The 20,607-nt window shown below is 46.4% G+C and overlaps 2 protein-coding genes across 3 annotated transcripts; one reads left to right on the forward strand and one right to left on the reverse strand.

The window, feature by feature from the left end:
• Nucleotides 1-5,919: 5,919 nt before the first annotated feature.
• On the reverse strand, nt 5,920-16,820 carry LOC116433205 (integrin beta-PS). Its single transcript, XM_076364839.1, has 16 exons — nt 15,009-16,820; nt 12,465-12,662; nt 12,085-12,290; nt 11,778-12,005; nt 11,620-11,704; nt 11,325-11,495; nt 10,870-10,968; nt 10,621-10,785; nt 10,395-10,553; nt 10,156-10,287; nt 9,279-9,578; nt 8,010-8,225; nt 7,365-7,481; nt 7,102-7,294; nt 6,904-7,037; nt 5,920-6,826 (listed from the first exon to the last, which is right to left on the reverse strand). Exons 1-16 carry the CDS (start codon nt 15,024-15,026, stop codon nt 6,752-6,754), a joined length of 2,496 nt encoding a protein of 831 aa, XP_076220954.1. The 5' UTR covers nt 15,027-16,820; the 3' UTR covers nt 5,920-6,751.
• LOC116433206 (uncharacterized) lies at nt 14,563-18,328 on the forward strand. 2 transcript variants are annotated; one of them, XM_076364843.1, is made up of 3 exons: nt 14,563-14,703; nt 16,537-16,615; nt 16,818-18,328. In XM_076364843.1, exons 2-3 carry the CDS (start codon nt 16,565-16,567, stop codon nt 16,959-16,961), a joined length of 195 nt encoding a protein of 64 aa, XP_076220958.1. In that variant the 5' UTR covers nt 14,563-14,703; nt 16,537-16,564; the 3' UTR covers nt 16,962-18,328. The 2 variants fall into 2 exon arrangements, with proteins under 2 accessions (XP_076220958.1, XP_076220959.1); XM_076364844.1 differs by lacking the exon at nt 14,563-14,703 and adding an exon at nt 14,741-14,982.
• The last annotated feature ends 2,279 nt before the right edge of the window (nt 18,329-20,607 follow it).

Here is a 20,607-nt window from a genome sequence, read left to right on the forward strand (position 1 = left end):
TATGCGGCGAGCGAAAGTTTGCTGGGGAAATTGAAGTTTTGCTAACTAATCTACTAGAGACATTCGGGAATTTGGAAATCTTTAGAGGCGCGAAGAAAAGTGAATAGCTAAGTTTATAAGGTTACTGCGAGAAACTGTGTATATAATACACAATTCAGAATTTGTATACATGCTTTCGACTCTGAAGCGCAAGATTTCGAAGAAAAAGCAATCTAAGCTGCATAGGATTCGCTACGTACAATTGGCTAACCTTAATCGCAAATCTCGACGACTTACAGTGCGTTTTGATTTGTGCAGATGTTTGTTTCCACTTATTCACGCATTCATCGTTAGTTCATCGCCAACTGAAATTATTAGATTTTCCACGCATCCAGATTTTGTACTATGAAGGGAAATGGAAGATCGAAGAAATGTTATAGCATTTCTAATTTCTCGTCGAGTTGGTTTTACAAAATATCGTCTTCATCTCATCAGAAAATGTTGAAATATTTCTAGTGGAAAGCTTCGGAGTGCAAAGGGTTATCTTCAAATGGTATTATCTTCAAAAGGTATTATCTTCAAATGAAATTTCCACTTGAAGTAGAATAGAGAATTTTCCTGCATTTCTCCCGAATTGTCGATAACAAAATATTACACGAGCTGAGTAGCGAAAATAAATAGAAACGATTAATATTCAGTAGCAGAATCATTGTTGGTGCAATAATATTCTCGCTGACGTGTATACTCGTCAAACAGTTAACTGGTTAATGTCTCTTCGAGTGAGATTCGCGATGAAGATTTTTAGACCAATCTAATAACAATTAACCCTTTGCACTCGGCAGGTGACTCTCAGTCACCACTTGATTTCCTACAGTGAAGTTATAAAGTTTGATATTTAATATTATACTTCAACGCATTAATGGTCCCCGAACGGTTAATTTGGATTGCAAGAGACAGCGCGAGAATCGGAGACGAACGGGCGCTGGCTTAATGGTTGAACATCGATCCCGATGGAAGGGAATTTGCCGGAAGTGCTGGAGAGATAGGTCTCGGAGACACGAGTACCTCTCCCGAGGTGGCCGGGCGAGGAGGTATGCGCGCAGGTACGAGAATTTCGGGCCTTATCTCCGAGAAACAGCGAACACTTGTCCCCCGGCGACTTATCGCGGCGCTTCTGTTGTTCGGACCGGCTCGCGGTCGCCGAACTGATCCGTCTTCGAGTAATTGCTTTATGGAAAAAACGAGAAGGGAAAGTAGGCGAAGTGGCCGAGAGGTGAGTCGCCGTGACTCAGCGGGTGAGATCATTTTCTAACCCTTTGCACTCGGAAGTGTTTCACTAGAAATGTTTGAACATTTCCTGATGAGGCTCTGTAACCCTTTGCACTCGGCAGTTCTTCACTAGAAATATTTCAACACTTTCTGATTAGGTGAAGACGATACGTGGAACTCGAAGAGAAATTACACGTTCAATAAGGAACGAAGCTATTTTCTTTCAATATAAAATTAATGAATATTTAATATCAAACCTTGTACGATGCATCAATGTATGAATTGAAAGAAGCTTCCTGAATTTACATGATTTCTCAACACATTAAAAATGTCATAGAGGTCACCGACAACCCTCAACCAAATGGAATCACTATAGTTCATTCAATGAAACGGCGATCGTATGAAAACATAAGTATATTACAAACAATGCCACCTAACGCGACATTGAGCAAGACGATCGCGCAATAATAACGCGATTCGATCGATTAATATTATATCTCCGCCATCTTGTGTACTACGCTCTATGAAACCACGCGGCGTTCGACGTGTTAAAGAACCATCGAAACAAGGAACGTTTCGATCGTATCTCGGTAGCAATGCCAAGCCAGAACGGCGCGCCGACGCAATTAATGGGAACGACTAGAAACAATTAGGATGAAGAGATTCGGGACGCGGCACCGTGATATCGATCAAGTTCTCGAAAGGCGGTCGGCCGGAGGAAATTGGCCGCGCGCGTTTCTTTGGATAAGGTTGCAGAGAGAAGCAAGACGGATATTTCGTTTTTCGAAAGGAACGAGGCGAGCGAGTGGAGCGAGCGAGCGAGCGAGCGAGCATCAAGCTCTCCCGAGGCCCCGAGCAGATCGGCAACGAAGAACGGACAGCGGATCCGGCGCTGACGCTCATTACGATGATTGGCAGATTCAATTAACGAGCAGCCGGGCTCCAGCGCGGCGGGGTCGGCCCGGCTTAACCCCGGCTAAATATTATTAATAATAATCAGCTCATTACCGGCTCCATTAATTATCCGGCTGTATACACGGGTTATCCGGGGCTCCAGGAGCGCACCAGATTCCGCGGGATCGAAACGATATTCCCGGGTAATCGACGGCTAAACGCGTATCACAGTCCGGCAACCACGCTCGCCGGTGGTAACCCGTCATTAGGACCGCACTAAAATCGAGCAGCGTCCCGCCGCGTCTCGCGGATGGATATTAAATCGAAGGGAACGCGCAACGAGTATCCATTTCCCATTTTCTTGATAACGCTTGACGCGTTCGGCTCGCGCGTTCCGAGCCGCTCGGAAATTACAGCGGACTCCCGTGCAACGCGCTCGGTTAATGCGCTGCGTGAAATCGCGCTGCCGGGAATCCGTGTACGAGGGAGATGCCCGTGTTACCGGGAATCAAATGTTTGCGATCATTATTGTCGTGTCGAATTCCCTTTCCTGCGGTTCAACTGCTTCGGATTATCGGATCGCAGATCGTTGGTGCCGCTCGACGATCTTTCGACTTCCTCGCGGGTGATTCGCGAATGTTTTAATTACGAAAGTACCGGACGAGTCGCGTTGATCTGCTTCAGAATTTGCATTCTGCGAGTATTTGATCCGTTGCATTCGGAAGTTGTTCACTGGAAATGTTTGAACGTTTTCTGATGAGATGATAGTGTGTGAAACTAACTCGAAGAGGAACGAAACTATTTTATTTCAATATTTCTCTAATCGATGCGTTATACGGAGTATAATATTAAATATCAAATTTTGTAGTTTCACTGGATGAAATCGAGTGGTGAGAGTCACCTCTCGAGTGCAAAGGGTTAAATTATGCTTTTGCAAAAGTTGGGGGATACAATTGTGCATTTCTACTGATACGAGAATAAGGTGAACTCTCGAGGAATGTATTGTAATTTTCATCAGTATTTACAAATAAGTCACTCCGACTGCTCCGTGGTTAGTTCAAGAAAGTTACGTCGCAAGCAACGCGTCGAGACAGTGAAATCATTGAATCGTGCAGCGCGTTGTTCGAGAATCCGATCGCGGGCGGGCCGCCGCGCGGAAAGGACGGAGGAAACCCCTTCTAACCTATGAAAACATCCGATGCCACACGGACCGCTAGGGCCGAGGCTTAAACGGCGGAACAGGGTAAAAGAAAAAGTGGAATATTAATCCATTTAACAAACTCATTATCGATGAGATATATCGAACGTTTACCGTGCGCGTCGGCGCGGCGGCGCGAACGTGCTCCTCCTATCCCGGGGGAACCCCGGTAATATTAGCGGGTTGGCACCCCTGCGGCTTGATTTACGGCCGCGCACTAACGAGCCTCGGACTGCATCGGTCGCGAGGAGGTGGTGCACGTCGGTGCAACAGCTCTCGATCGCCGGCACGATGCGCCGCGATCACCGGTGTCGCCGCGGAATTTCGAAATTTCGACGTCTGAACGCCGGGAACAGCGGAAATCTCTAACTCGTTCACTGCTGCGAGAATTCGGAGCATTTTCCGCGCGCTTCGTAAGCGACACAAACGATAGAAATAATTATTAACCATTCGGTAGCATAGTTCTCGCGTTGCGTTACGATCTAGGTGTTTCCGCCACTAGATTCCATCGACCGATAACAATCTTCCTGCAATTGTTCTCGAGCAATTTGCAAGCTGCACGTTATCGGTGACCAGCGAACGCGTCGATCGAGACGAAGTTCCGAAGCTCGAAAGGTCAACAAGCGACGCTGATTTCTCAATCGATCTCTTCTTTGAAAACGCGCGCGGCTATTGAACGCGAACGACCTCGCGAGGCGACGCCAATGCCCGAGATACGGCTCGCGATGGATGCAGAGCGAGGAGGAAAGAAGGGCAGCGGAGAGGTTCGGATCCGACAATACGCCGGACGGCTCGAAAGCTCGAAACGGGCCAGCACCGCCGGCCCCCGAGGGCTGATTGGCCCGTATTTGGTTGTAATTAAGGCACCGGCGGCGGCCATTAGCGACCGCGAAAACGAACAACATTGTTCCGCGGGCGAAAGGAGCCACGCCGCGCCGTTCCGCGCGTATATCAAATTGCGCAAAGATCCTGTCTTACCCTTTTCCGAGCGGTTCGTAATTTCATCTGCCGATCCCCGGCTCCGCGGCTCGGCCGCGCCCGTTTTGGTCTTGTTGTCCCGGGCCCCGGTGATCCGGCAGCATTCCGAAAAGCCGCGCGTCCGAGAACTTTGTTGCGACTGCGGTCGCGGCGCGGGAGAAAAAAGGACGATCACCGCCGGGGCCGAAGCAACGTTTACGAGCCCCGTCGAGGGGCCGATTCGAAATTCGACAAGCGTAAACGCTTACTCCGCGGGGACTGACAGATCGGAGAGCGTACGCGACGACAATGCAGCGCGACCGTTGTAATTGGCGGTACCGACGTCCGGCGGGAGCATCCGGGGAGCGAGGGGGGGGTGGAGGGAACGCCGATACAGGATGAAGAGATTTACAATGTTCCTGGCCGTAAAATAATCAATAAAATCTGCGCAATGTAAAGAAACGGACGTGCGGCGGTGATTTAGTATGCGGAGCGGACCGGCTCCGCTATTCTCTCCTTCCTCCGGTGAGCTATCCTTAAGGCCCGACTACGAGGCCGGTCGGTCCGCCTCGCGAAATCGTTGATCCGGTTCGTGGCCGGCCACAAAACGAGCAACGCTCGCTCTTACCCACACCCGCGGCCGACTACCTGTGTGTATGCAATTTGTAGCAACCTCTTGAAATGTTGCCCGCCATTGTTTCCGCGACGCGCGTTCGCAGCCCGAAACAGGATGCACGCGTTCCCGGTGATCCCGTAAGCGTACATCGGGGAGATCTCCCACACACGCACACACAGAGAGACACGTACACGGTAAAAGGCGAGCCCTTATCGATGACTACCGTAGCCGCGATCCGAACGCGAGAGAGCAAGCGCGAGGCGTGGCGTGTCTTAAGCGTCGCGTTCCCGAGGTTTACGAGGCGTTAAGGAGATCATGATTGATGACGGGGCCGGGCAACGACGTCTACGTCAGCGAAACAATACGCGGCATCGGAAAAAACCCCGTTTACTGTACAACCATTTCGAGCCGGGACATTCGATGCATCTACACCAATTACGATGAATACCAGGAATCTTGGGTAATCGGTACTCGAATCGGAGGAATTCCGTCCGTAAAACCAGCACCGATGTCGGGTAATCAAGTCGAATGGGCGGACTGATCGTCAATGTGGGTAGAGCTTTAGGTTTCTGGTGGGAAATATAGCGAATCGCCGCAGGGTTTTGCAGCAGGAGCCGACTATGGTGACGAATTTACGAGCTCCTTACGAGGCTGCCTTCTTCGAGCGTAGCGAGCAATAAAGTACGGGGCCAGAGGATATTCGAAACAATCGGCCCGAGAGGCCAGGACCTATCTCCACGCGAAATCCCGGGATCGAATTTAAAATTGATTTATGAGTGATCGCGAGCCGACCTTCGGCTCCTCACCCCCCTCTATGCCTTCCACGGCCGCCCTCTCGCGCTACCCGATCCGCGTTCTATCCTAACTTCCTGCTGTCTATAGAGACGGAAACCAGATTGGGAATCGCCGTGATCGACATTTCGGGAAACGATTTATTCGACCCGCGCCTGCACGAGCCTAATGGCCCCGTGCGCTCGTGCAGCCGAGTCGGACGGGGAAATTGTTTAAATAGAACAACTCGCGTTTCATGCAATAAATATCCCCGTTTTATTTTCTCGGGCCATGAACGTCTGGCCGCGGAGTCGTTATCTTCCGGTACGCTAAAGTAGTTTTTACTGTTCAGGGTTCATTTGCCGCTCGCTTCTAAAGGAATCCCTCGATCGGATCGCCCGTTGGAGTATTTCACCGAGGCCGACGCGGATTTTCCGTGTAACGGAATAATGGGCCACGTAGGCAGGCGCTTTCGGGAACGGTTCTCGGGAGGGGCGCGGAGGGAGGCGGGATTCGCGTGACGCGGGATTAAAGGGAGGAGAGAAAAAACATGCTTTTCGTCGAACGGACTTCTTCTCGCCGGCCAGCAATTAAGTAACATGGCGTCCCGGTTGCTTCGCTTCGCGGGCTTGCCGCGGCGCTACCTGTCGCGTCTCGTTTCCTCCTGCGAGGCCGGATTCTTCTTCCCAGGAAGTCACCTCGGAAACGAAATTCTCCTCCAGAGAATTCATTTCACTCCCGTTCGAGTTGAATCTTTCAAACGCGCAGCTTTGCTAAATGCGACGAGATAACTCGTCACGCCCACGGTACATACGTATCGCGTTAACCCCTTGTACTATGACATCGGTCTCGTGACGAGAATTTTCAACTGAATTTCACAAATCTAACTGTAATTTGTTCCTTCCGAAGATAAATTAAATACTTTCCCGTTATCAGTCGTTAGCCTTTGCAGCAAACGTAGACGCGACAGAAGATCGCGAAATGAGTCATAGTTCAAGGGGTTGAAATCTACGCGCGTCGCTTTCAAGATTCCATGACGAGTTAACTCTTCGAGCACAGTTGAAGGGTTAATCCCTGGCAGTCCCGCGGAACGTGGGGTTCTGGAAGGTGGACGTGGCCTGCTTGTACAATGGATTATCCCCCTAAATCAACCGTAGAATCGTTACGTGAATAATGTTGCTAAACCGTCACAATTCAACATAAGACGAAAGCTCTTTACCTTGCTCTCGACTGCTTGCGCGCGTATGAATTTCGCGAATTCTCGCCTATCGTATATCATCGTTGATACCTTCCAGATGACAATGACTAGGAAACCGAAGAACACCGTGGACGCGACCAGTCCGATCGCGATGCCTGCGAAAAGGAGATAAAATCGTCGCGTTGCGCGTGAAACCGCCCGCAAATGCTATTCACTCACCGAAAACGTTGAGAGGTTCGGGACACATCTTCTCCTTCTGAGCGAGAATGTTGAATATCTTAATGTCTCCCCTGGAAGCGTCGTCGTTCTGTTGGTATTTGAAGATAATGTTGCAACCCCCGTCATCGGGCATGTGACAAATCTTAGCGTCCATCTCGAGATCCTTGACGGAGTCCGGCTCGATCACGTCGACCTGCGTTCATCCATTTTTAAATCTCACGAACTTACAGCAACGCGCCGCGTTCAATCGACGGATTCCTTACGATGTCGATCTGGTGAGGACACAGGTCGCACTTTCCGTTCTGGCTGTAAGGCCCGCTGTTGTACGCCTTGCATTCGACGCAGTCCTTCAGCACCTCGCAGTACTCCGCGGGACACGTCTGGGAACGTTAGAAACGAGAATATTATTGCACCAACAACGATTCTGCTACTGAATATTAATCGTTTCTATTTATTCTCGCTACTCGAATGCCGCACAATTTCATAGTACAAAGTACTCGAAATGGAAAAAATATAATATTAAATCAATTGATTGAATTTCGTTGTTATTATTGCAGGCTCACCTAGCTGAATGTCACCACATTAGCTAGCATTATTTATAATATAAAAATGTTTTCAAATAATCATGGTTCAATTGAATGAACTACAGTAATTCGATTTGGTTGGGGTTCACCGGTGACCCCCACGGCATTCAACGTGTTAAGTTTCGTACAATGCATCAATACATGAAACATTTATATAAAATAGCTTTCTGTCTTAATTTAGGTATGTTTTCTCATTAGCTCGTTTCAAATAGCGTCGTCTACGTCTCGTCGGAAAGTGTCGGATGTTTCCAGTGAAAAGCTTCCGAGTGCGAAGGGTTAACTGGTTAAGAGACCAGAAGAACAGACAATAGAAGAGAGACGTACGGGACAGTGGTCGCAGTATTTCCCCGAGTATCGAACGCCGTCCTTTTCGTGGCACTGGCAGCTACCGCAGACGCAGTCCCCGTGTCCGCTGCAAATCTCCCCGATCTTGGGTGGTAAGCATGTGCTATTCGTCTCTCGGCAGTCGCAGGCCTCGCCGCTCCATCCCGCTATGCAATCGCAAGTACCGCATTCGCACTTGCCTTTATCGTTGCAAACCTTAAACGCAAGCACGACGACAGATGGAATAATAGAATATCCGCGCGACACGCGTATAATTTATCCGCCGTCCTCCCCGGAGGACATCCTGCAGGTTTCCTTAAACGGGAAATTATTTAAGCAGTTCCGTCGCGAATAAACGCGTCCCGGGGACAACTTTACGAGACGCTCGCTCGCCCCTATCTGATAGGACACGCAACAATCGACGACATTGTTGTCACACGTGTCCATTACGGAAAATTCCGTGTTACATAAAGATACTACTTAGCTGCCGGAGAACTTTCGCAGACATGCGGGTGCAAAACTCTCGCGCGCGACGCTCTGTGTCTCGAAAGTCGCATTAAGTGCTTCGATATCAATCGCCTAACGAAGCGATCGCGCTTCTCCGTTGCACCGCCTATAAGCAGCCTGTCGGTTCGTAGAATCGAACTGAGTATATTCATTCCTCCTCCTTTTAACCCTTTGCACTCCAAGAGTTTTCTACCAGAAATACCCGACGCACTTTCTGACGAAATACAGTCAAGATTTCTTGAAACTAACTTAACGCGAAATCGTACATAAAGAAAGAGGCTGTTTGAACATGTCACAAAAATTGACATTAAATATTATACTTCACAATTTTACTATACCAAATCGAGTGGCAGCTGGGAGGACTATGGAGTGCAAAGGGTTAATTAATTATCTCTATTTGTTCATTACTCGCTTAACCGTTTGACTACGGCACGGCGCGATGTTCGTAGAATCGAATTAAGTTTCTTTCTTTCCCTTCTAATTATTTACTTTCATTTGTTACTATCTGCTTAGAAAAATAGAACGATCACACTATTCAGAATTGTTGTATGTAAGAATAGAAAAGCGTCATTCAGTTTCTAAACAGCGCGATCACGTCGCTTGGCACTTTTCGACCTGAATTTTGCAAAGACCCATGACACTCAAGCGGTTAAAAACGGAACGATCGCATTTATTTCTACATGAAAACAGAAAAGAGCAGTTCGATTTCTGAACCTGGCACTCACGAGCGGATTTGCAAACGGTTGAACAATTCGCACTCACCAGCCCTTTGCTACGTTTGCACGAGAAATTATCGCACTCGCAGTACTTCCCGTAGAAGATCTCCTTCGGGTTCGGCCGCTTCATGCAGTTGCACACGCTGCACTTGCAAACCCCGCGGCCGCTACAGATCTCGGCGGTTTCGTTGTCGGGCTTGCACTCCGCGATGGCAGCCTCGCTGCCGGCGCCGAAGTCGTGTCCGTCGCATTCGCAGAACTTCCCGTAAAAGCCGTCGTCGCAGACGCACACGCCGCAGACCGTCGTGCCCTTCCCTCTGCAATCTTCCGAGCCCGGCTGGTAGCCCTGCGATTTTCATTCGACACGCGTCAGAAAGGTGCAAACGATCCTCCAGCAACGTGGACACGATGTCAACGTTGACCGCGATGGCCTCCGATAACTGGAGGTTCGAAATTATAATTTGCAAGCTAACTGTCGCTGATAATAATGTTCAACAGCGTGCAACTAGATAACAGGGTAGCTTAACACTTTGCCGGCCGTTGTCATGTACACGTGACTTCTTTCCGCCAGCTGTTATCGGCCACTGTACGTATGCTAGGAATACATATTGATGCTATTTTTAGAAACAATTGCTTCCACTGTTCTCTCTCCCCAATTTACCAGATCTTTTGTTCAAATCTTATAAGCAGATGCTTCTGTTAGTTTGAAACTGTCTTTTGCTGCCTTCCTGCGTCATACTCGCCCGCGCCAACCTAACGACGCGACAAATGTGCGGCCGGCAAAGTGTTAAGAACCGCGACACCGAATGATTGACTGTTCGTCTTTGTCTTCGCTGCGAAAAGATGAGCGACGCGTAACTGAAGCTTTTCGTAGTAAACGTGTGAACGGGCGACGCGAGCTATCGCGCATTCGTCGCTCTCACCGGATGTCCTGGTTGGTCGCAGGGACAGCCGCATATGATGCTCAAGTCGATCGTCAGGCTCTCGTTTATGCCGCTCGGTTTTATCTGTACGGTTTGCTGCCACTCGCTGGAATTCGCCGGGCACTCGACCGCCTACGTCCGAGAAAAAATATTTAACGCCGAGCGGCACGCGGAATTTTATTGGCCGCGCTCGTCGCGACGGCCGCGGACGATCGTGAACCTCCGATTTATCGGTCTACCTTCAGCAATACGTCAAAGTGGACGACGTTCCCCGCTCTCAATCCGCCGCACTCGCGTCGCTCCTGCAGCTCGGTTGCGTTCGTCAGGCATCGGGAGAAATACTTGACGTCGACCGTTCGCGGCGCGTCGTCGATCAGCGTCACCGACTGCACCAGTTTCTACGAACAGCACCGACGATTACGCTTCGTCCACGAAATTCTTTGGGGATGCGTTCATCCGTCTTACTTCGTATTCGCCGCTGATCAGGTTCACTATGTTGTTGGAGCCTTTATCGAGCGTTCCAGTCGATGATCCGGTGATCCTTTTGCTCATGAGATTGTACCACTCCATGGCGTTCTCGGTGACCGCGAAAATGATGTTAACGTCGTGCTTCCGCGCCACTTTGTTGATCTGCTCGCAATCGTGAAAACTTACTGTAAGCAATGGCGATGTTGATTGGAAAGATCGGAGTCGATCGAGGAAAAATCTGTATACTTGGCCTATAGACGGGTAATCTTGCAGTACCGAGTACGTGTAGTATCCTTCGTCGTCCATGTGGCAGAGGCAATCGTTCGGCTCGATGAGTCCGGCGAGCTAAACGAACACGATGCGATTAACATGGATCTCTATAAGAAGAGGAAGTGTATTTCGGTGAAATGTAGACATTTTACTATCTTAACCCTTGGCACTCCAGGTTGTTTTGTAATCTATCAGCAACTGCAATTAATTTTTATATTCCTAGCGAAAATAATAAAAGATCTTTTATTTTCCTTCTTAGTGCAAAATTCGGATGTGTGGAAAATCTGATAATTTTAGAGTAGTTTCTTTAAGATTCATTAAAATATTTCATATTATATCTGGTGCAATATTGCAATGGCGACGAAGTTTTCATTTATATTATTCGAGTTACCGGAGTCTACTCTAGATTCCGAACGATCGCGTTGACATACTTTACCGTCCCCGGCGATGTGAGACGGCGAGTCCGTCGAGAAGACGATAAGGCGTCGCGCGTGTTCCCGCCAGCCGATCTCCTTCGAGCAAACGATCGCTTGCATCAACGCGTCCAAGCCGCCTTCCGGTCCGTCGAAGTTGCCTGACGTACGTGCGCGTCTCACGTTGGTCTGTCAAAAAAAGAACATCGGTCAGTAAAGAAGTTGGATCTATTCTTCTCAGTGCAAACAGAAACAAAAGGAACCCGATTGATCGGACGATGCGTCCGAGAAGAATCAGAGAATTTCACGTTACTTTGAAAAGGTCTATATCCTCGGACAGCCGCATGTGATTCTTGAAGCCGTAAGGAGGCGAGCAATTTTCACACGGATTCTGCAGTCTGTAAAAATCGCGTGTACATTAATCAGCTCGTGAAGCGGCGTCGGAAGGAAAGACTTAGAATAACGGTGTACTTCAACGGTTCCGTGTTGGTCATGGGTAATGTGACTTTGTCGATGAAACTACCGAATCCCAGTCGAAAATTGGAGGTGAGCTTCTGCATCGCTTTGGCGAGCTGGCCGGCCAGTTCGGACAATTCGTTCCTGTAGCGTTCCATGGTCCACGACACGTCCATGATGTAATACAGGTCGACCGGATAGTTCGCTGCTTGGCTGTAACTCAACGTTATGTTTTGTTCCTCGCCTGCAAAGAGTATGTTCAGATGTAACCGGGATTCCCTTGAATAGAATCGGCGTCGTAAGAATGCAGATGTGAAACGTTCCTCGTCTGAGCTTCAGCTGAATTTTCTGCGGCTGAACCTGGACAACGCCGGCCCCATTCGTCGAAGACAGCCGCCGATTTGTGATCACGGTCACCTGGTTCGCGTCGTTGATCACGTCCGATCGTGGACACCAGTGGTCGCCTTCTTTCTGATACCTTTCTCTGGTGGTGCATCGGATCAAACTGCTGTTGCTCTGACTGGACACCTGAAATCGATAATTAATTTACGATAACAGTGAACCTTTGAGATTAACGTTATTTTCAGCATCTCGCATGCCTTCGTTAATGAATTTATGCTGATAGAGGCAACACTCCTGTTGATCTGAGTATTCGATTCAAGGTATGTTATTAGATTTAGAACGGTAAAATGTAATAATCACCCTGGCAGCGCACCAAACGCATCGAGGAGTCAGCAAGCAACTTCTGCAGCTCTGCTGGGCGGAGCAGAGACTCTCCGGGTTCTTGTACTCGGTGGAAATCGACGGGAAAAGTTGAATCGAGAACAGCAGGAGTAACGTGAAACACATCATTGCTGGTTTCTTACTGATTGTCCTTTGACTAGACGAGGTGTGGCGATACTGGCGATTCGAAAGGATATTGCGGTATCGCGCGGAAATGAGTCCGAGATAAAACAAAATCACGGTGCGTCAGTGGGCAACGATTTCTTCCGTTCAAGCGGATCTTCCGATCGCTGGTGAAACGGTGCGGAAAAAATGTTTGTTTAACGTCACTGATCCCTGCATGTTCGTCACGTATTAGTCGAACTGGACGTGACTTCGATCGATGGTAACGAGCGGCGGATCGAGCACACTTTTAACGGTAGGTTTACGGGCATTTATTGTACAGCTCACTCGATTGTTGCCGGAGGAATCGATGTTGGCTCATTTAGATCTCGGATATCAGAGGTTTTGAAATAGACGGTTGCACGTTCGTGTAATTGCATCGATCAAAGACGACGCGAGCGTTTACTAAATAATGTTTTTATGAAACTCAATACGCGTGAAATCGACGCGTCCCGCAAACCTAGTGTTAATCAAGAAAAATCCACCGACTTGACAGTGAATGACAACGGCATCGAACGAATGAGTACTGAACGATTTCACGGAAATGACTCGTTGATAAGTCCGCAGATACGTCATTACGCAGCTATAACTAATTCCGTATGATATTCCACGCTTGTAATTGCTCTTGAAGAAACTGTAACAGGAAAACGAGCAGGGGCAACGGGGGAATAGGAAAAGTAATTAAATACACGTAAGCTAATTTGCAGAAGATATTCTGAATATAAATAATCTATGTTTTATACAGCAAAATGATTCGTATCATCTGTTACTCGGAAAAAGGAAGTAATCGATGTTACATTTCAAAATGAAACGCAGCGAATCGCGTACCTTTAAACAATTACAACTTTCGATGGTATTATTTGCAATAAAAAACATTTAAGGTGAAACCTGCAAAATTATACTAACAAAATGTTATACAGCGACATCTATGAACGGGCAATAATGATAAAATACACTGGAGAATATCATCTGATGGTAACACGTGTATGTTACCGACGTATGGTTATATAAACACTAGAACTACCGGTCAAAATGACCGGTTTCGATTTTTTGTTCTGGAATTAGTAATATCAAAGCACTGAATATTCGAAATAATTTTGAAAATAAATAGTTTCACTCGAGTATAATGAACGTCTGAAGAAACTGAAATCTATTGTTACAATTTATTTTTGAAGGGATTACATATTAATCATGTTAAATGCTCGGTAATGTAAAGGCACCAGTTATTCACCAGTTATCAGTAGTTGACTATTTCCTAGGACAACGTAAAGAATAAGATTTTCAAAACTAAACCCTTTTACTTGAATGAAATTCATTACTGTAAAAACTAACGATTTCTTTCATTAACGTTGTTAAGTTAAAATAATTATCTTCAGTGTTCTTGGTTTTATAAGCGGTCACCTTACTAACTAACATACGGTCAATCACTATTTTTCTCGTTTTTAAGTATAATCAACTTCTGACGTAAATATTGAATTTTCAGAAATGTCTGAAAAATTTATACAATTATTTCAAAAAAGTTATATTGCATACTGTAAGAAGTTCAAACAGCATTTTCACGCGTAGACTCTCTCTATTCAATAAAAGTTTAATAAAGGTGTAATAAAAATTTTCTTAACCCCTTGGCCTATGATTTCTTTCTGAACTCTGATCGATACGGCTACTTTTTCATTAATAATTTATTGGAAAAAGAGAAAAGTTCTAAACACATGTTATGCCTATATTTCCATTTAAGTGTAATAGTTGATTACAGAGGAATAATTACTTTGAATTCGAATGAACCGAGTAATACATGTATTTGTTGAATCATGTTAAAAATCATCACGAGTCTCACTCGTTGTAGGACAAGGGGTTAACTGGTCAACTGCTGGTGCAGTCACCTTAGTTCCAGCGTTAATTTCACTACAATGTGCAGCGACCTGTTTAAAGATGGCGCTGTGCATCCACGAGGCTAGTCGGAAACGAAAAATCGAACAGTGGTGTTAAGAGAACGACGAACGAGGGAGCACGCGCCTTCGGTGATTGTCTCTTTTGTCGGCAAGTTTCGCGCAGAACGGTATGTTTATCACGCTAAATCGCATGTTTCCTTGAAAAATGAATCAAAACCGTTGCTGTTCTCTTTTATTACGAGCTACGACAGCGTTATTCGTTACGTAAGCGACCACCCTGAACAGTAATGCACCGCCGCTGTTCTCGAATATCCCGAAAGGGATTTGTTTTTAAAAATTTCACTTAAAAACCGAATGTCGTTACCATTCCTCCAAATTCTGGCTAGAAAATGTTTCTCCCGAATGTGTTCTCCATCGAAATGACACGGACAATTGGAAAGACGATCGTAAGTTACCTTGGTTTATAGGTTACCTTAACCGCGCAGTGCATTCTTCGAAGATCAAGAAATTTTCTGCGTCTAATCGAATGGTGAAACTTAAACTGTTACGTGACATGTAACATTGAAACGTCGAGGACATGTCTGGTACTCGTGAAGCATATTTTTTTAGTTAGCAATGTGTTAACAGTGGTCCGATAAAAATATGTAGACGCAGACGCGAACTCGAACGGAGTTTAGCTATCCATTTGATAACGGATTTGCGTCTTTCTCGATACATAACGTTCCTTTTAATCTGTTCTACTGGACAGGGGTGGGTCTAACCGTTTGTTTTTCTAGGCATCCGTTAACCGACTCTCGCTTATTGCGACGGAGTACTCATACCATTAAAGCTACGTCTTCGTACATGTTTGTTATGGAGGAAAATGTATCCGATCAATTGTCGAGACGAGTACTTTTCAGCTCAAGAAGCTTCTCGTAGAGATTAAGGTTAAACCGTTTAGGAATCGAAGGGAAAATTAAAGCTAACGATCGATCGGCGCGATGCCGATAAGCATGTGTGTACAAACTATGGAGGCCACGGCGTCACGTGGTAACCATGGCGTTGCTACCCTAGGCTGTAAATTTGTAAAATGAGACGCAGTGCCAGTAACTCGAACCAAAGAAAAATTTCCGACCGGGCTTGACGACTATATATCGTGCGTCGTTACATAAAGATGTCAGAAATTTTAGAATACATTCTGCGCGTAAACTGTTTGAAAATCTCTTGCAGCAAGCCCCGTGTAAGTCCGCGCCATAATACTTGTCGGAATCGATACTGCCGATCAATTTTCTGGTTCTATGGATATCCCCTCCACTCACGCTTCCCTCGTTTACCGATCGATCGTGTTTATTTAAATAACTAATTTGTAAACATTATTCCTGTTCCTCAGACACAACCTAAAGAAAAAAAACAGATAAAATCACCGATAACTTTTCTGATAAGGCCTGGCTAATGATGGCCTGAACAGACGAAAAACTAGTCTGTAGCGATATCTCGTCGGTAACCTCGATTCTCGGTTCGAGTTATAGACCGTAAAATGATTGAAAAATCGATTTGCGTACGCATTTCATCCGGCGGCGTGAAAGTATGTGATTCCCGGATTGAGTCGCGGGATCGATCGAATAGTTTGCGATTATTTATACCGCCGATCCGTAATTCAGTTCCATCGTGCATCTAAAATTCTCCGCGGTCGATTGTATTATAAAATCCGAGCTGGTTTACATAACTTAAATTGCAGCCGACATTTATGACAAGATAAATCGCTCGGCGTTAACATTATTCGATTTTAACTAGGTTCGTCGAGAATTCAGTCGATCAGAGAAGCAAACCGTTTCTTTCTTCGCGCTGGCACCCCTTATCATCCGGAGGCGAACGCGTAGCCGTTGAAATCGTTCGATAAGCCGATCGTTCGTCCGATTGTCCATCCTGGATGACTTCCAACATTCCCCGTCCTTCGCCTTTAAATTCGAAACTCGCCCTTTATATAACAAACACATAATCCGTATTCTTTTTGCGTTTAGAATACGAAGCCAAAGCCGTGTCGTAGAGATGTTCGCCACTCATCCCACCAGCTACGCTCTCAGACTATCGTTTCATCAGGTACGGCCAATGCATTCTTACTCTTCAACAATGTGTACACACGTTACGTAACATTTTGCACGCGTCATCGAACGGCGCCAAAAGTTTTGCTACCCGCGAGCAATTGCAATTTCTGGAGTTCTCTGTTTAATCTTATGTAACGTATCAGCTCCGTCGATAATCCGTTATCGTTATCGATCCTAATTGTTCGAAATGCTTTCAGGCAGGCGTAACGTCTTCGTTCCGGAGACACGCGATCGAACGCAACTTCCCGAGGAGTGCATTTATCCTCGCCACGATGGGCATCTCGTTGAGCATGTTCTCCATAAGAATGATGCTGTCCTCGAAGCACCGAGGACGCCTGTAACATACCAACTCGATTTAGGCAGCAACAATTTCACACGGGGCAGGGGGAAGGAATCAACTAGCATGGTCCACCGGATTCAAATATATCACAGTACACGCTCGCAGCAGAAGTTTACCGTTACGTAGAGAACACCGTTCCCAGCGTCCCTCTCCGTTTGCAATCTGTTCACCCCGAGAACACGAATCCAGTAGAATTTATTCGTTCGCCTCAAGCCAAGGTGCTAGTGTTTATTGTAGGCGGTACGCCAGTGATCGAAATCGTCATTGAACACTTGTAATTGGGAATGTTACGGATCGTATCCTCGCGTTCTGATTGCATCGGAGTTGGCATGGCGATGCATGGGAAAAAGGATCGTTGATTATACCTCGGAACAAAGATCCGGTCGGCGACGATGCGAGTCGTCGATCGTTTCACATTGTTTGAGGAGAATTCTAGTCTTTCGGAGCGGGAAAAAGTTCTGCTCAAAAAATGTCGATCGGCAAATGAAATTTTACCGACACGTCCGTTAGACGTGGAATCTTCGATATGGTCGATAAACATGTGTAAATTCGTCTTAAGAATGCTGTTTAAAAAAATCGATCCGTTGGGATCTTTATGATTGTTGCTGCGAAACTGTGGCGCGCCAGATACGATCACATGTTCATGTAAACGCAACACTGTACCGTCGTATAGATTGTATCCGTTACTATCGTAGTCAATCATACAATTTTTTGCCATACCAAATGAACACGTTCTTTTAAGTTCTTCTTTTGTTTCCGCCCCGACCCCACATCATCATCCTATCTCATCGCGCGCGTTTGTATACCAAAGAAGTTTTGCGTCTTACTCGCCGCTGTCTTCTATGCGTGGACAATTCGGAAACTCTTAATTAGCGTCGCAAACGTACTCGGATTGTAGAATCATTCGCGGTCATTCCATAGACGATAGTACCAGCAACAGTCGAGCGACAAAGAGCGGTAGAATCATCTTTTATTGGACTTAATGTGTACATTTATTTATAATTATTATACAGTCTCACACTCGATATCTCTTGTCGTAACGTCTCGTCTCTATTATCTCCCACACTCGCTCCTTCAAGCTCTCGATTTCGCCTCGTACCCTCTGAGGAGAGGTCCCATCCACACCGGGGGAACATCGACGCGAGAGAGATCGACCGTCCTCGGATGCACCTTGCGCAAATCAATTTTCACGTTCGTTCGTTTGTAAAAAAATATCGGAGTTCTAAAAAAGTTATGCCCCCCGGTCGATCGTTCCCCTCGTGTGCATGCGGCTATTCGCACACAAGATAATAGATATATGCGTATGTATAGGTATAAGTAGCTATAGAATTAAAAAAAAAAAAGAAAAAAAAAGAGAGAAAAGAAGAATTCATAATCGTCGGACCGCTCGATTCGACAGGTTTCGATGTTAAAACATATCTAAAGTAAAAACAAAACGGAAGAAATAAAATAAAATAAAATAAAATAAAAGAAGAAGAAGAAGAAGAAGAAGAAGAAACGTAACGACAGCGTTAAATGAATACGATAGAATCAACAATGTTAACGGATACCCAAGAGAAGCAACACCGCCGAGAATTTCACGAATTAAAATTGTCCGCCTCGCGTTCGGATTGCCTACCCGCATCAACTATAATCGATACCCTTGTACTTAAAAGAAACTTTGGCAAATGCTACACTTAAAAAATACTTTGGCGAACGAAACGCGTTTTCAAGATAGGACTGTTTGGTTCTTTCGCCGACGGGGATGGAGAGAATCTGTGTGTTAAACATTATGGTAACGTGAAACGAACAGGCGGGGACCAAAGAAGAAGCGTGCCCGACTTTCCCGGAGAAGCTTCCCTTTCGGCGGCGAACGAAAGAAGATCCCGTTCACGGAGGCGGCGGCGACTCCTTTGGTCCTCCCTGTTCGCGTTTGCTTTCTTAATTAGTTTCTTAATTAGTGGCAGTCTGGCAAGGAGGCAAGTGGTTGTGGTAGATCGTTCGACAAGCAAGACAGTACGTTCCGCGTGTACCTCGGATGTCGCCGTTTCCGATCAGCGGCTGCGTTCCCGATGCTTCTAGTCGCGCGTCGAAGCAACGGCGCGCCCAGGGGGGAGGGGGGGGGGGGGGGCGAGGAAATTTGTAATTTTTGTCGTGTTGTCGTGTTCGTTACTCGAGCCGCCCGACGATCGTGCGCCTTCTTGCACTTCCTTCCGGTTTCCCCGGCCGTCTCTGACGCGCGAAAGACTGAGAACTCTCGTTTACTTTTCGCGCGAGACATGTTTCCCCGCGAAAGACCAACGCGCTCCTAGGCTACACGATTAAACTACGTCGAGACGTCGATAGAATACACCGATGTTGTTTCTTTGAATCCCGTGCTCTGTCTGGCACGCACACCCATCGCCACTGTCCGAGCTTGTCATCCCTTCAACGTTCCCCCGCGGATAGTAGGTAATAAGTAGACCGCGGATGTTTACGCAGTTACATGCAGTGTTTAACGGTAGCTTCTTCGAGAAATTAGTTGGAAAGTTTGATGTGCAACATGCAAATTGAATTGTAAGTGAACTGACATCTCCGTAAGTACGCTTTCGCATGGTCGGCACGAAATCGGAGATAGTCGATTTAGCTCTGCTCGATAGTTTTAGCGTTGAAGAAGGTATCGAGTTTCGAATAAGATAACGGGCGCGTTAAACTATTATGCACTTCGTGTATGCTCTATAAATGCATAAAATCCGCAGTCTGGTAATAGGTAACGTGACATTATAGGTGACAAGACGGCGAGATAATGTATCCAATGTTTCGTTCGCGAATTCGGACCAGATAAGGTCTTCGAATCTGGAATCGTCACCGGTATTTAGGAATATTTTCAGAACTGGTCTCGATAAAGTAGCTAACTTAGGAGATGCAACTTTGCATAGCAATGGGGAGGATGTCGCGATACCCTCTGACCTCACGGGTTGGATTCAATGTCTCGCTGCATCGTCACCTGCAAGTATACAATTGAATGTTCTAATATAACGTCGATTCAGCGAAAAATCGGTCGACTGGCAAGTTCACGAATCGTGGTCGTCGTCGTCGTCGTCGTCTTTTTGTCGTCATCGTCACTGTTGCGTGCACGCGAGACATCGACGCTCATGTCTTCGCCTTACTGCGTAGAAAAGGTACGTTCATAAATACCAAGAAGAAAGAAAAACACGAAAGAATATAATAATAAGAATAATGAAGAAACGATCCAGACGCGTCGCACACATAAAAGAAGAAGAAAAAAACACGTTGAGAGATAATCTAATGAATCGTTCGATTAGTCAATCCTTTATCTCGTCGAGAAAGATTAAGACGATGCTTTAAAAAAATAGATCTCGTTTCCGCAATAACTAATGACGACCCGTTTATCTTAAGTTTTAATTGTGTGTCTGAACGTGAGACGCTCGATTTTGTTTTCCATCACTTTCTTTTTCTCTTTCTTTCTCTCGCTCTCTCGTTCTCTCTCGTTCTCTCTCTCTCTCTCTTTCTCTCTCTCCCTTTCTCTCTATCTCTAATTCGCACGGATCCACCACGAATGCTGTGAACTAAATCGTGTACGGTTTTTCGGTGCGTACTGTTTTCACTTCCAAGTCTTTAATATTTAAAAACGAACTAATTACAAACAGCGTAAAAATGAAACGTTA

Source organism: Nomia melanderi, chromosome 2 (assembly GCF_051020985.1).
Source record: "Nomia melanderi isolate GNS246 chromosome 2, iyNomMela1, whole genome shotgun sequence".
Lineage (NCBI taxonomy): Eukaryota > Metazoa > Arthropoda > Insecta > Hymenoptera > Halictidae > Nomia > Nomia melanderi.